The sequence below is a fragment of the Hemitrygon akajei genome, chromosome 3 (assembly GCF_048418815.1).
Source record: "Hemitrygon akajei chromosome 3, sHemAka1.3, whole genome shotgun sequence".
In the NCBI taxonomy this organism is placed as follows: domain Eukaryota; kingdom Metazoa; phylum Chordata; class Chondrichthyes; order Myliobatiformes; family Dasyatidae; genus Hemitrygon; species Hemitrygon akajei.
Window position 1 is genome coordinate 121,888,040 of NC_133126.1, and position 14,228 is coordinate 121,902,267.

Genomic DNA, 14,228 nt, shown 5'->3' on the forward strand with positions numbered 1-14,228 from the left:
CAGACGGGGACGGCTGGTCCGGGTTGGGGAGGAAACCCAGATGGATGATGGTGATGGCTGACCCCGTGTCCACCCAGACGGGGATGGCCGTCGTTGTCCACCCAGACGGGGATGTCTGGCGTTGTCCACCCAGACGGGGATGTCCGGCGTTGTCCACCCAGACGGGGACGGCCGTTGTTGTCCACCCAGACGGGGATGTCCGGCGTTGTCCACCCAGACGGGGACGGCCGTCGTTGTCCACCCAGACGGGGATGTCTGGCGTTGTCCACCCAGACGGGGATGTCTGGCGTTGTCCACCCAGGCGGGGATGTCCGGTGTTGTCCACCCAGACGGGGATGTCTGGCGTTGTCCACCCAGACGGGGATGTCTGGCGTTGTCCACCCAGGCGGGGACAGCCGTCGTTGTCCACCCAGACGGGGATGTCTGGCGTTGTCCACCCAGACGGGGATGTCTGGCGTTGTCCACCCAGACGGGGATGTCTGGCGTTGTCCACCCAGGCGGGGACAGCCGTCGTTGTCCACCCAGACGGGGACGGCCGGCGTTGTCCACCCAGACGGGGACGGCTGGTCCGGGTTGGGGAGGAAACCCAGATGGATGATGGTGATGGCTGACCCCGTGTCCACCCAGACAGGGACGGCCGGCGTTGTCCACCCAGACGGGGATGTCTGGCGTTGTCCACCCAGACGGGGACGGCCGACATTGTCCACCCAGGCAGGGACGGCCGGCGTTGTCCACCCAGACGGGGACGGCCGACATTGTCCACCCAGACAGGGATGTCTGGCGTTGTCCACCCAGACGGGGACGGCTGGTCCAGGTTGGGGAGGAAACCCACATGGATGATGGTGATGGCTGACCCCGTGTCCACCCAGACGGGGACGGCCGGTCCGGGTTGGGGAGGAAACCCAGATGGATGATGGTGATGGCTGACCCCGTGTCCACCCAGACGGGGACGGCTGGTCCAGGTTGGGGAGGAAACCCACATGGATGATGGTGATGGCTGACCCCGTGTCCACCCAGACGGGGACGGCCGGTCCGGGTTGGGGAGGAAACCCAGATGGATGATGGTGATGGCTGACCCCGTGTCCACCAAGGCCCGGCATCTGATGCCCTCCACCACGCAGTCCACGTAAGACTTGCTCTTCACCCAAATGGTCCACCCGGAGACGTGACGATGGAGGGATTCTGCTGGAGGTCTTGGGCAGTGCTGCCCCCTTGGGGTTTCCCGATGGCTGTGCTGGGCTCGTGCTGGTGTGGGGCAGTCCCAGGCCACGTGGCCTGCCTTGCCACCCTGCTAGCAGAGATTGCTCCTGTGGCACCTGATCGTACCTGTCTCACGGGCTCCTCCTTGTTGGTTTCCTCCTCTGCCTCATGGGGCTAAAATTGCTTCTGCTTTCTCCACCATTGTCAGCACCTCCGTCAGTGACGTCAGGCGAACACGCTGCCAAAGGCGCTCCCGTGTCAGCGCCTTTACACAGGCGTGGAGGGCAAGCTCTTCCTGGGCCGCGGGAGGGAACTGGGGGTGGCCATGCCCAGTGTACTGGCGGAGATCAGCCATGAACACCCCAGGCTTTCTCTCACGTGGCACCAGTGTTGCGTAGTCCTTCCCTCATTGCTTCCTCCGACAGCCTCTGCTCGAATCGCGGCTCCAATACCACTGTGAGGACCCTGTAGTCACGCTGCTCTGCGGGCGTTATGTCGAGCAGGCCCACAGAGCATCTCCCTCCAGTGTCAGGGCATGGTGCACCGCCATCTCGGTGGGGCTCCACCCGTTGTGTCACGCGGTAAGTTTGACTTGTGCCAGGTAAGGCTCCGAGAGGCCTGTACCATCGTATCTGGGGAGCTTCAGGGTAGACCTTGTGCCGTTAATTGCTGGGGCCTGTTGGTCCTCCTCGTGCTCTGGTGGCGTCTGCTGCGATGCCTGTCCTCACATGGCTGCGGTTTCTCGGGTTCCCCGGCGCAGATCGCAAGCGAGGCAGGTACTGTGCTCTGCCACGTACCCTGGGTACACTCGCCTCATCCGAGTTCCCCGGGAAGGGCCAGTGGTCGGTTCCCAAGTTCTCCCTCTGGATCGGCATCCTGTCATTTGGGTTGCAGGGGCGGGCGGGTTGGGGGGAGCATACCGCTCAGTCCCTCAACTCATTCCCCGGGTTTTAAGATGCTCCATCTGACATTGTAGCTCTTCAATCTCACCGTCAATTTCTAATTCCACTCCTGACAACCAGGCGGGAGCATTCGGTCCATGATGACAAGCGAGAAGAGCTTGTTTATCTCAACTGCTGATTTATTTTTTTTTGTTAAACAAAATATACTTTCTTCAAAAATAAAATTATATACAATAACCATTCAATGACTTTCAATTCTTTACAGTTGTTTCCATTACTGTCTTTACATTTTCAAAATTCACAATTTTCGCCACTCACGTGGCACTTTGTTCTTTCATATTTACATTCGGGGGGTATACCCCCAACCCCCCACCCCTCAACTCCCGTGGGAGAAGGACCCTAGACTGTGGTCCTTCCCCACTGGGCCCTTGCAGTGGCTGCACCGAGTTTGAGTGCGTCCCTCAGCACATACTCCTGCAGCCGAGAATGTGCCAGTCAGCAGCATTCCCCCACGGACATCTCCGTGTGCTGGTAGACCATCAAGTTTCGGGCCGACCAAAGAGCGTCTTTGACCGAGTTGATGATCTGCCAGCAGCACCGGATGTTGGTCTCGGTGTGCATCCCCGGGAACAGCCCGTAGATCAGAGAGTCCTCTGTTACGCAGCTGCTAGGGATGAACCTCAACACTGCCCCTTCCATCCTCCTCCACACCTTCTCCGCGAACCCACAGTGTGCAAAGAGGTGGGTCACCGACTCCTCCTCTCTGCAGTCCTCCCGTGGGCAACAGGGTGTGGAGACGACGTTCCGGGCGTACAGGAAGGATCTGATTGGGAGGGCCCCTCTCACCGCCAGCCAGGCGAGGTCTTGGTGCCTGTTGGTGAGGTCTGGCGATGAGGCATTTTGCCAGATGAACTGGACTGTCTGCTCAGGGACACCTACCCCACTGTGTCCATCACGTCCTTCTCCTGCATTGCCTGCAGAACCTTACATGCTGACAACTGCCTGATGGCCCTGTGGTCAAAGGCGTTGACCTAAAAGAACTTCTCTACGCAGGACAGGTATGGCGGCAATGACCAGCTGACAGGGGTGTTGCGCGGGAAAGGGGCCAGACCCATCCTTCATAGCCAGGGCGACAGGTAGAACCTGGGCACATAGTGGTACTTGGTGCCCACGTACCTGGGATCCACACACAACCTGATGCAGCCACACACGAAGCTGGCCACCAGGGTGAGGGCGACATTGGGGACGTTTTTGCCCCCGTTGTCCAGGGACTTGTGCATGGTGGTCCGTCTGACCCGCTCCATCTTGGGTCCCCAGACAAATCTGAAGGATTTCCGAGCTGAAGGGGCGGGGGACTGGCCACACCTGTGCCAAGTACAGCAGCCCTGAGAGCACCTCACACCTGATGACCAGGTTCTTGCCCGCTATCGATAAGGAACGCCCTCCCCACAGTCCCAGTTTCTGTTTCACCTTGGCTGTCCGCTCCTGCCAGTTCTTGTTGCACGCCTCGGCCCCTCCGAACCAGATCCCCAACACCTTCAGGTGATCAGACCTGATGGTGAAGGGGACGCTGGATTGGTCGGGCCAGTTGCCGAAGAGCATGGCTTCGCTCTTCATGCGGTTGACCCTGGCCCCCGACGCCTGCTCGAACTGTTCGCAGATGCCGATCAGCCTGCGAACTGACCTCAGATCAGAGCACAAGACAGTGACGTCGTCCATGTACAGGGAGGTTTTGACTTTGTCCCTCCACTGCCTGGCAGCGTCACCCCTCTTATGCCCTCATCCCTCCTGATAGCTTCGGCAAAGGGTTCTATGCAGCACACAAACAAGACAGGGGAGAGAGGGCAGCCCTGCCTGACTCCAGACCTGATGGGGAAGCTGTCTGTTTCCCACCTGTTGACCTGAAAGGACAAAGGGAAGCGAGGTCCCTAAGATAGAAGCCAGTGAGAACACTTGTACAGATTTACATTCCAGGTTTACCCTTTGTGGACTTTGAAATACATCCAAGTCCTGTGGCCAAAATATTAAATATCTAATATTAATTGCCCAGTAGTAAAATCTTAAATTTGGCAGTACCAAACCACCGTCCTTTTTAGACTTCTGTAAATATTACTTACTTAACCTAGGATTTTTATTCTGCCAAATATATGAAGAAATTTTAGAGTCAATGATATTGAAAAGGATTTAGAAATAAAAATTGGTAGCGCTTGAAATAAATATAAAAATAAATATAAAATGATCATCTTAATAGCATTGATTCGACCAATCAGTGATAAAGACAATGGGGACCATTTAGTAAACAATTGCTTAACCTGATCAACTAAAGGTAAAAAATTAACGTTGAATAAATCCTTATGCTTCTTAGTAATCTTAACACCCAAATAAGTAAAATTGTCTGTGCCCAATTTAAATGGTAAATGTTTATAAATTGGAATTTGCATGTTTAATGGGAATAGTTCACTCTTATTAAGATTCAGTTTGTAGCCAAAAAAGCTACTAGACTGAGCAAGGAGAGATAAATCTGCATAAATGGATTTATCAGAATTGGAAATATATAGCAACAAATCATCTGCATATAGTGATAACTTATATGTCCTATTCCCACGGGTAATACCAAAACTATTGGGTGAATCACGAATTGCAATAGCTAATGGTTCCAAAGCAATATCAAATAGTAAAGAGCTAAGAGGACTGCCTTGCCTGGTACCACAAAACAACTGAAAAAATGGAGATCTTTGATTATTGGTAAATACCGAAGACAAAGGGGTATAGTATATCAATTTAATCCAAGATATAAATTTCGGACCAAAATTAAAATTCTCAAGCATACTAAGTAAATATGGACATTCAACTCTATCAAACGCTTTCTCGGCGTCCAGTGAGATGACACACTCTGGAATTCTAGGTGAAGGAGTAAACTATATTAATTAATTTCCTAATATTAAAAGATGAATAACGATTTTTAATAAATCCAGTCTGGTCAACACAGGTAATTTGAGGTAATATGTTATCCAATCTGGTTGCCAAAATTTTAGAAAAAAACTTAGAGTCCACATTCAGCAAGGATATGGGGCTATATGATGCACATTCAATAGGGTCTTTATCTTTTTTAAGAATTAGGGAAATAGTGGCTTTGTAAAAAGACTGCAGTAGTTTACCTATGGTTAATGCCTCCTTAAAAATTTTACATAACCAAGGAGAGAGTATATTAGAAAAGGATTTTAACAATTCTACTATGTAACCATCCAGACCAGGTGCTTTACCTGAATTCATCAAATTCAGCCTCTTTTATTTCTTCTTCCATAATGGATGCATCTGATGTTAAACATTCATTGGATGATAATTTCGGAATATACAGTTTCCTTAAAAATTTGTGCATTATAGTAGGGTCATCAGGGGATTCTGATTGATGTATGTAAAGAATTGTAAAATTCTTGGAAAGATTTATTTATCTCATCATGATCAACTGTCAGGGTACCATCTCGAATCTTGGTAATCTGGCATTTGGCCGAAGCAATTTTCAATTGATCAGCCAGTAATTTACCAGATTTATCACTATGAATATAAAACTGGGTCCTAGTTTTACTTAATTGATTTTCAATCGAAGAGGTTAATAATAGACTATGCTCCATTTGAAGTTCACAGAAATCACAGAAATTTTTTTAGGTTTAAACCATTATCAGAAGGGTTTAATAACAACTATTTATGATATGATTACGAAAATACAGCCAGGTATACCAGATAAACTTAAGAATGAATGGGAAAAAGAACTTCAACTTTCCTTACCTACAGAGAAATGGGAGAAAGTTTTTCAATTAGTTAACTTCCTCAATATGTGCTTAACATGTGCTGATACAATTCAAGGTGCTGCATAGGGCCCACGTGGCTAAAGACAAGCTCACTCATTTTTACTCCCACATAAATCCTAACTGTGATAGATGTCATTCGGAAGTAGCCTCTTTGACTCATATACCTTTATGTGTTATGCTATAACATTTTGATCAATTTTATTACAATATATGAATGTACACAATTTATGTTGAGATGTATCTATATGTTGCACTCTGTAAATCTTGTTTTTTCCTTCTGAATAAAAATATTGTAAAAAGAAATTGGATGGCAGAAGGGAAAAAGCTGTTCCTGAATCATTGAATGTGTGCCTTCAGGCTCCTGTACCTCCTTCCTGATGGTAGCAATGTGAATAGGACATGTCCTGGGTGATGAGGTCCTTAATGATGGATACTGCCTATCTGAGGGATTTGAAGTTGCTAACTCTCTTCACCTATGAACTACCAATGAGGAATGGCAGGTGGTCCCTTGACTTCCTTTTTATTGATGTTAAGCTGATGCTATTGTGGAATGTTTTAGAATATTTATTATATTAAAGTGACTGTATGAAGGTCAGTTTGAGTTGTTGAAATGATATTGGAACACCTCTTGTGAGAAAATAATTAACTCAATTAAAAATACCACTGAGAAACCTAAGGTGAATTCACTGACTCACAAATTGTGTAGTAAAATTAAAATATTTTGCATGTAAAAACAGTGGTTGTCATAGTATTCTTGTCAAATTACAGCTGTTATAGACCCAAAAGCAGTTGGAGATGTCAGAGGGCTATCAGAGGCAGAGGCAGGTAAAGAGAAGAAGGAAAAAGAAAGTTAAGGCTGATCTATACTTCTGCGTAGGCTCTACGCTGTAGCCTACGTAAGTGGCCTACGCCGTTGTGACCGTTTATGCTTGTACATTGATGTGTCTGCGTCACTCTGCAATTCACCGCCAAAACGCTAGTTGGTGGTGGGGTTTCTAAGCCACTGTGTTGAGTTTCTTCGCGTACTTCAAACAATGGCGACTGAAACTGAGCGCATCATGTTGGAATTAGAGCTAATAAATGTCAAACAAGGGTTACTTTTATTGAAATTACTGTAAAGCAGAAAAGAGAGAAGGCATCGGAGGAGATGATGTGTATGACCATTGAATGGATTGAGGCAGAAGGAGGGTGAATTTTCTGTGCTTGTCCGGCCACTGAGAGACATGGACAAGGAAATGCATTTCAAATATTGTCGGATGTCGGCAGGTATATTTGATGATTTGGTTCATCGTTCAGAAGCAACCGGAAATGCGTAGGAGGAAATGCGATGTTACCTAGCGGACCAATCACAGTTGTTGCGGTCTGTGTCGCTGTGACGTGTGGTTACACTTTTGGGGAGGTGCGCGTCAGGCTACAGCGTAGGGTATAAATTGGCCTTTACTATGCACAGGGCATGTGGAGAGTTGGAAAATGTACCTCTTCTGCCTCCTACTAGGAAATAGATAGATACTTTATTGATCCCAAAGGAAATTACAGTGTCACAGTCACATTACAAGTGCACAGATATATAGATATTAGAAGAGAAATAAGAAAGAAAAAAAAAGCTACCTCAAACAGTCTAACAGCAAGGGGTCATCACTTCCTCGGCTACATTATAGAGCCTAAAGACCAAGGGTAAGAATGACCTCATATCGCTCTTTGGAGCAGCGCAGTTGTCTTTGTCTATTACCAAAAGTGCTCCTCTGTTCAGCCAAGGTGGCATGCAGAGGGTGAGAAACATGGTCCAGAATTGCCAGGGTTTTCCGTAAAGTCCTTTGTTCTACCACGGCCTCCAGTGTGTCCAGTTTGACTCCTATAACAGAGCCAGCCTTTCCAATCAGCAAACCTCCACATAGAACAGACTGGTAGAACATGTGAATGAGAGGCCTGCATACTCCAAATAACAATGATGTCACATCGTCATTCTTCTCTGGCAGAGTCAAATGTAGACCTTGTAGAGCTAGACCTTAGAAAAAGACTGAAATAAAATAAATACTCCGGATGTTAGAAACCTAAATAAAAGCAGAAAGTGCTGGAAGCACTCAGCTGCTCAGGCAACATCAGTGGAATGAGAAACAGATCTAATGTTTCAGGTGTTGATCTTTCTGCTCAGAATATTGGAAAAGGCAGGTGCTTGGTGCAATGCAGAGTCAATGGAAAGCACATGGATTGTGGAGGCATTGGAAGCTCAGGCCTGACCTTTGCTTGTCTTAGTGTTTGGATTCCATCATCTCAAGAACGGAGAGAACGTGCTGCCCAACTGCACCTGTGAAGCCCAAGTCATGCAAAGCCAGCTGATTAAGGTTAATACTTCCACTAAGGCCAGAACAGTCTCTGTCAGACCCATATCCTGCTGCAGAATGACAAAGTACAGCAATGAAGTTGGAAGAGCTCCCAAGTAGTAGCTGCAATACTCTGGACTCCTCAATTAAGGAATATTATGAATTCTCAACTGCCAGCACCCTGCTTTCCATCTGATCAGTGATTGGTGGAACAGGTGCCCTGCAACGGAGTTACTGGAATCATGGACCAGAGTCAAGCAGGCCTTGGTCTTCTGCTTGCTGAGCCATCAGCTAACCAGGTTGACCAAACACATCAACCAATGCTGTAGTGGTACAGTTTGAGGTGGTCTTTGTTGAGGGTAGGAGGCCTCAAGTTTGACCTACCATCTGCCTTGCAAGCCACTGCCATGTGGATTACATTCAGTATAAGGGAAAGGCTACTTTAGGATGAGCATTAAGGGTAAGCATCAGGGTTAATATTGTAATTATTTGTAAAAGCTGTTTATTGCGTCAAGTAATCATTGTTTTGGCTACAAATCAAGATTGATCAGCATAAATAAATGCCGGATTTGTATGTATTTTATATTCTGTTCATCACTGGGTTGTATGGATAGTGTTGTGGAAGGTGGCAGTGCAGCGAAGTCTAATGAGATATTTCTCTAAAACACTTGAATAGTTTTGATTGAGCTCCCAGGTGCGAATCATCTACCAAGAACTCATGCCTATTCTCTATTCCTCTTCTTCTTCCTTTGCTTGCAATTCCCATGCTTAGTTTATGTCAGGTGCTGTTGATGACTGCAGAAAATCACATAATCTACCATGGACTTTACTCGCCTATCCCTTTCCTGCCTCCTTTCTGCCTCCTTTCAAGACGTTCAGGGTTATCTCTTCTCAAAGTGATGTAGGAAGTCATTTTCCAAAAGAGAAAGCTAAACAATTATGTGATCACATTAGTAATCCACACTAATAATTTCTTCACCCTTTTTTAATTGGTCATTGTTAGCAAATTGATGTGTGAACCAGCAAAATGGTTTCAGTTTCTTTAATAAGCCATAGGAAGCAGTTTGATTGGTAACCAGGGTCTTAATCATCCTTGGGTAAGACATTTTTAGCACTTAAGCATTTATCAACATGAAGCAATGAGAAGTCAAATGGAAAGTCAGACCTTACTCTAAAAAGATTTGAGAGAGAAAAAGAGAGAGAAAGAGAGTGAGGGATAAACTTAGCATGATTGATGTAAGTTTGACATCCCTCTCACTGGAGTACCCAAATGCAGGAATCACAGTCTCAAAATAAGGAGCTGAACATTTACAAAGTGAATAGATACAGTTCTTCACCCTTCTGCCCATTTGTGCTCCATATTGCCCCATTCCCTACATATTGATGTGTCTATTAAAAAGCTTATTGATTACCATTATCACTTCTGCTTCCACTATCATCCTGGCAGGACTTTCCAGGCACCTACATGCACCTCCTTTAAACTTTACCACCTTGCTTTAAAGTTGCTCCCCTTGATGGATAAAATACTGCCTGAATGATACAGATAGCAGGATTTTAATGCCCGATAATGTGATCAATACCCTCAATACCCAGAGTCTGGACTGACACCAACTTACTGCCCAACTTATTGTCTTGTTTATTACTTATTGTAATGCCTGCACTGTTTTGTGCACTTTATGCAGTCCCGGGTAGGTCTGTAGTCTAGTGTAGTTTTTGTGTTGTTTTACGTAGTTCAGTGTAGTTTTTGTATTGTTTCATGTAGCACCATGGTCCTGAAAAATGTTGTCTTGTTTTTACTGTGTTCTGTACCAGCAGTTATGGTCGAAATGACAATAAAAAGTGACTTGACTTGACTTGATCAGCAGAGTTAGATTTATTTCTGAAGATCATAGAGAAGAACTGCACTACCAGGACTAGAAAAAGCTGATGGCAAGTTGGATCAGGGTAGAAGAAGCCTATTAAGTGTTTCCTTCCTTGGGATTGTTTCTCCTGGACCAATTGACTCTGATTACTCATCCAATGATCACTCCCTTCCAAGTGGCATGGCTTTACAGCTCCTCCCATGCAATTTCACATCACTTCCGATTTACACATCATTTCCATCCACTGGAGGTGGTGTAGGGTTATGTAAATGCACCCAAAGAGTTTACATACTGAATTAAGCAATAGGGATTCTAATACTGAAGCAGTCCACGGTTAAAATGTGCTGTAGCGTGAGAGAAAAACCAACGGTGAGGCAAAACAGGGAGCCCAGAAGTGTAATAGTGAACCAGTTAAGTTTTTCGCATTTCCACTAGATTTTCCCATTTGAACCGGTTAGGCAAACCTGTAGGAGGGTCAAATGAGGATATCGAGTGGAAATACGAAAACTACCAGTGGGAATGTGTTATTTCCATATTGTTAATGTCAAATCTGCAAAGTTTATGCAAGACTCACCTGTTGACTCTGGTGTTGAGGAGCTGTGATTTCCTCAGAGTAAATACCCACAATCTTTTCCCTTTCTATGACAATATCAGCTGGGCCAGTCCATGAATCCAAAACAACGTTCCTGCTTCTCACCACTGACACTTGTGAGCCCACTTCCATTTCGGAATAAAAGCCTCCCCGACTCTTTTGCATCCAGTGGTCATGTGACGAAATATTCCTGCATCTAAGCCAACTAAATCAATCATTAACTAAACATAAAGGCATGATTGATGGCAGTCCAACATAAAATCAATGATTATCAACCATGTATTTAGGTAACAACATGCCAAAACAGCCTAGGATAATTATTAAACCAAACAGGACAGAGTCCCTATTCTCTGATGAGCCATGGTTCAGAATCTAGTATTGAAGCAGGATGAAAGAGGAATGATTCATAAGAAGATATCAGACAAGACATGGGATTCGTAACACGTGTATGAACATCATTGTTGTTACTGAAGAGTACTGTGTGTGTTGGGGACAAGAAGAACCTCAGGTGGATCAAGATATCTGCCCAAGCTGTATTCCTGGAGCAGTGTGAGAGATAAGGATGCAACAAAAATTCACAATCAATAATCAATCCCTCCTGAATAGCATTAAAGATGGAACTCTGAAATCAATGGAATAGATTTCACAGCCGCAGTCCACAACTTTAAGTTTTGTTTTGCCATGCCAGCGAGGGACGAATTTCTAGGCAAACGCCTCTTGAAAAACTTGGAAGTTTACATACACAGGCATTCCTCTGGCACGAAACGTTAGAATGAAGGCAGCTTATATTACAATCCATGGTACATCTCACCTACTATCTACACTAATTTGGTCACACAGTGCAAAACACAGGTTCTCCCATGATGGATCCAGCAGATGGCATTGGCACATTCCAGAAATTAGTTTTGAACAGTGGGATTTTTGTAAGATAGGTGTTTCCTTCTCACTGTGCACGTGTGGTGACAGTCTCTTCCTCAGTGTTCTAGCAAAAGGAAGTTTCTCAATCATCCATTCCCCGGGCATATCATCATCACAATACCACTTGACATGCATAGCAATAATACCTTATTGACTATAAACTGCTGCAGAACATCTTCAGGATAAGAAAGATATACAAGTCAAGTCAAGTCACTTTTATTGTCATTTTGACCATAACTGCTGGTACACTACATAGTAAAAATGAGATGTTTTTTCAGGACCATGGTGTTACATGACACAGTACAAAAACTAGACTGAACTATGTAAAAAACAACACAGAAAAAATCTACACTAGACTACAGACCTACCCAGGACTGCATAAAGTGCACAAAACAGTGCAGGCATTACAATAAATAATAAACAAGACAATAGGGCAGTATAGTGTCAGTCCAGGCTTTGGGTATTGAGAAGTCTGATAGCTTGGGGGAAGAAACTGTTACGTAGTCTGGTTGTGAAAGCCCGAATGCTTCGGTGCCTTTTCCCAGATGGCAGGAGGGAGAAGAGTTTGTATGAGGGGTGTGTGGGGTCCTTCATAATACTGTTTGCTTTGCGGATCCAGTGTGTAGTGTAAATGTCCGTAAAAAGATATTTTTACAAAAGATATAAATAAAAACTTTTCCTTACTATTTCTGATTTGCTGCTGGATTGATAAAAAGAAGCAAGGACTCAAAAGTTCTCTGCTGTCATGGCTTCCTTCTGCTAATTGTAACTTATAAAAGCCCCAGAAATGAAGGAATAACAAAGACATCTCGTCTTCAATATTTCCCAGAGAAATTATTCTAATGACAAATGAAACTTCAGGAGGTTAACTTTGAAAACTCCAGAGAAACTACAGATGCTGGACATCTGGAATAACATACACAAAACACTGGAGGAACTCTGCAGAAGGGTCAACATTTCAGGCCAGGACCCTTTATCAGGAACCATTTAATATGAAAGCTCCCAAAACATACGTAGGGATTGTGAAGTGAAATAAATTTGTATTCGTTATTTGCATGGCAATGCCCCACTTCCTGCTAATTAGTAAAATTGTAGTGTGCAGCCAGTGACAGCTATGCTGCTTAATGGTGCCAGTTTCATGAGTGAAGAACACCTGTCGAAAACTGGCCTGGACAATGTAAAGGCAGTCTTCTTCAATCAGTGGAAATACACTGCGGACGGGCAAAGTGATGGAGCCTCAGGGTTCAATGTTCCCTGATGGTGCCTCCATGTAGGTGTTGAAAAGCTTGTGACCCCCCCCCCCCCCCCCAATTGCAGCAGGTTTTACGTGGCTTTCTAGAGCTGGTGCATTTCTGACTGGCCCTCTTACCAAGAGAACACTTTTGATATTTACCTTGACTGCTTCCCACTAGTTTGTTAGAGAAAGAGGGATTTCTTGGTTTTTCCAATCTGCATAATCTCTTTGCTGCTTCTCACCATTTTCTGCAGCCACTGGTTTCACGCATGGCTCCCATATCCCCTGCCTTACCTCTGGTGTTCCTACACGAAGAAGGCAGCCAGCAGAAAGCAGTGGTTACAGAAGAGGGGCAGGACAGTGGTGCAGCTGGTAGAACTGTCCTTCACAGTGCCAGAGACCCAGGTTCAATCCTGAACTCTGGTGCTGTCTGTGTGAAGTTTGCACGCACTCCCATGGGTTTCCACAGTGTTTTCCACTTTCCAGAAATGGGTTGACAAGTAAGTTAATTCATTGCTGTGAATTACCCCTGGTAAGTAGGTGAATAAGACATCGGAATAATGTCGGGTTAGTAGAGATTGGTAGTTGATGGTTGGTGTGGGCTTGATGGGTCAAGGCTGTATCTATCTCTGACTCCACATCTTCTCCAACTCTATGCGACATTGAGTATCAGCAACATAATTGGGAAATCAGTCAGGGGCAAGACTGTACCATCTGTTCTCAACTAGGTGCTTACTACATTGTTCTGTCTGCCGGTCCACAGTTTGGCACCGTTAACCAATTGCCGCAGGAACATAGATGTGGTATTCAGTTTTCTGTTGGCACTTCCAGATTGTCCGGCCACACCAACAATGCAGATGAGGTCAATGCAGTATGGGTTTCTCTGTGTGCTCTGGTTTCCCCCCTCAGTCCAAAGGCGTACTGGTTAGTCAGTTAATTCGTCATTGTGATTAGGCTAGGGTTAAATAACTTTATCTATGTCAACAAGACAAAGGAAATGGTTATCAATGTCAGGAGAAGTCACAGCCCTCTTTGCATTGGCTGCTTAGCACTGGAAACTATGGGCAGATTCAAACTCCTGAGAGTGCACAACCTTTCGTAGTCCCACAATATTCTACTCAACTAGGAAAGCTCAACAATGCATCAGTTGATGTTGTTTATTTGGATTTCCAGAACACCTTTGACAAGGTGCCACACATGAGGCTGCTAAACAAGATAAAAGCCCTTGGTATCCCAAAAAATGTACTAGGATGGAGAGAAGATTAGCTGACTGGCAGGAGGCAAAGAGTAGGAATAAAGGGGGCCTTTTCTGATAGTTTGTTGTTCACCTATGGTGCTCTGCAGGGGTTGGTGTTGGGACCACTTCTTTTCTCATTACTGTATATATCAA

The 14,228-nt window shown here is 45.5% G+C and overlaps 1 protein-coding gene across 2 annotated transcripts in view; it reads right to left on the reverse strand.

Moving 5' to 3' along the window:
* The window catches only part of LOC140725351 (allantoinase, mitochondrial), an 86,940-nt gene extending 76,098 nt beyond the window's left edge, over positions 1–10,842 (reverse strand). For both annotated transcript variants that reach the window (XM_073040699.1, XM_073040701.1), the window contains exon 1: positions 10,669–10,842. In XM_073040699.1, the coding sequence (XP_072896800.1) occupies positions 10,669–10,818 (150 nt within the window). In that variant the 5' untranslated portion in view covers positions 10,819–10,842. The remainder of the gene's footprint in view (positions 1–10,668) is intronic.
* Between the last annotated feature and the right edge of the window lie 3,386 nt (positions 10,843–14,228).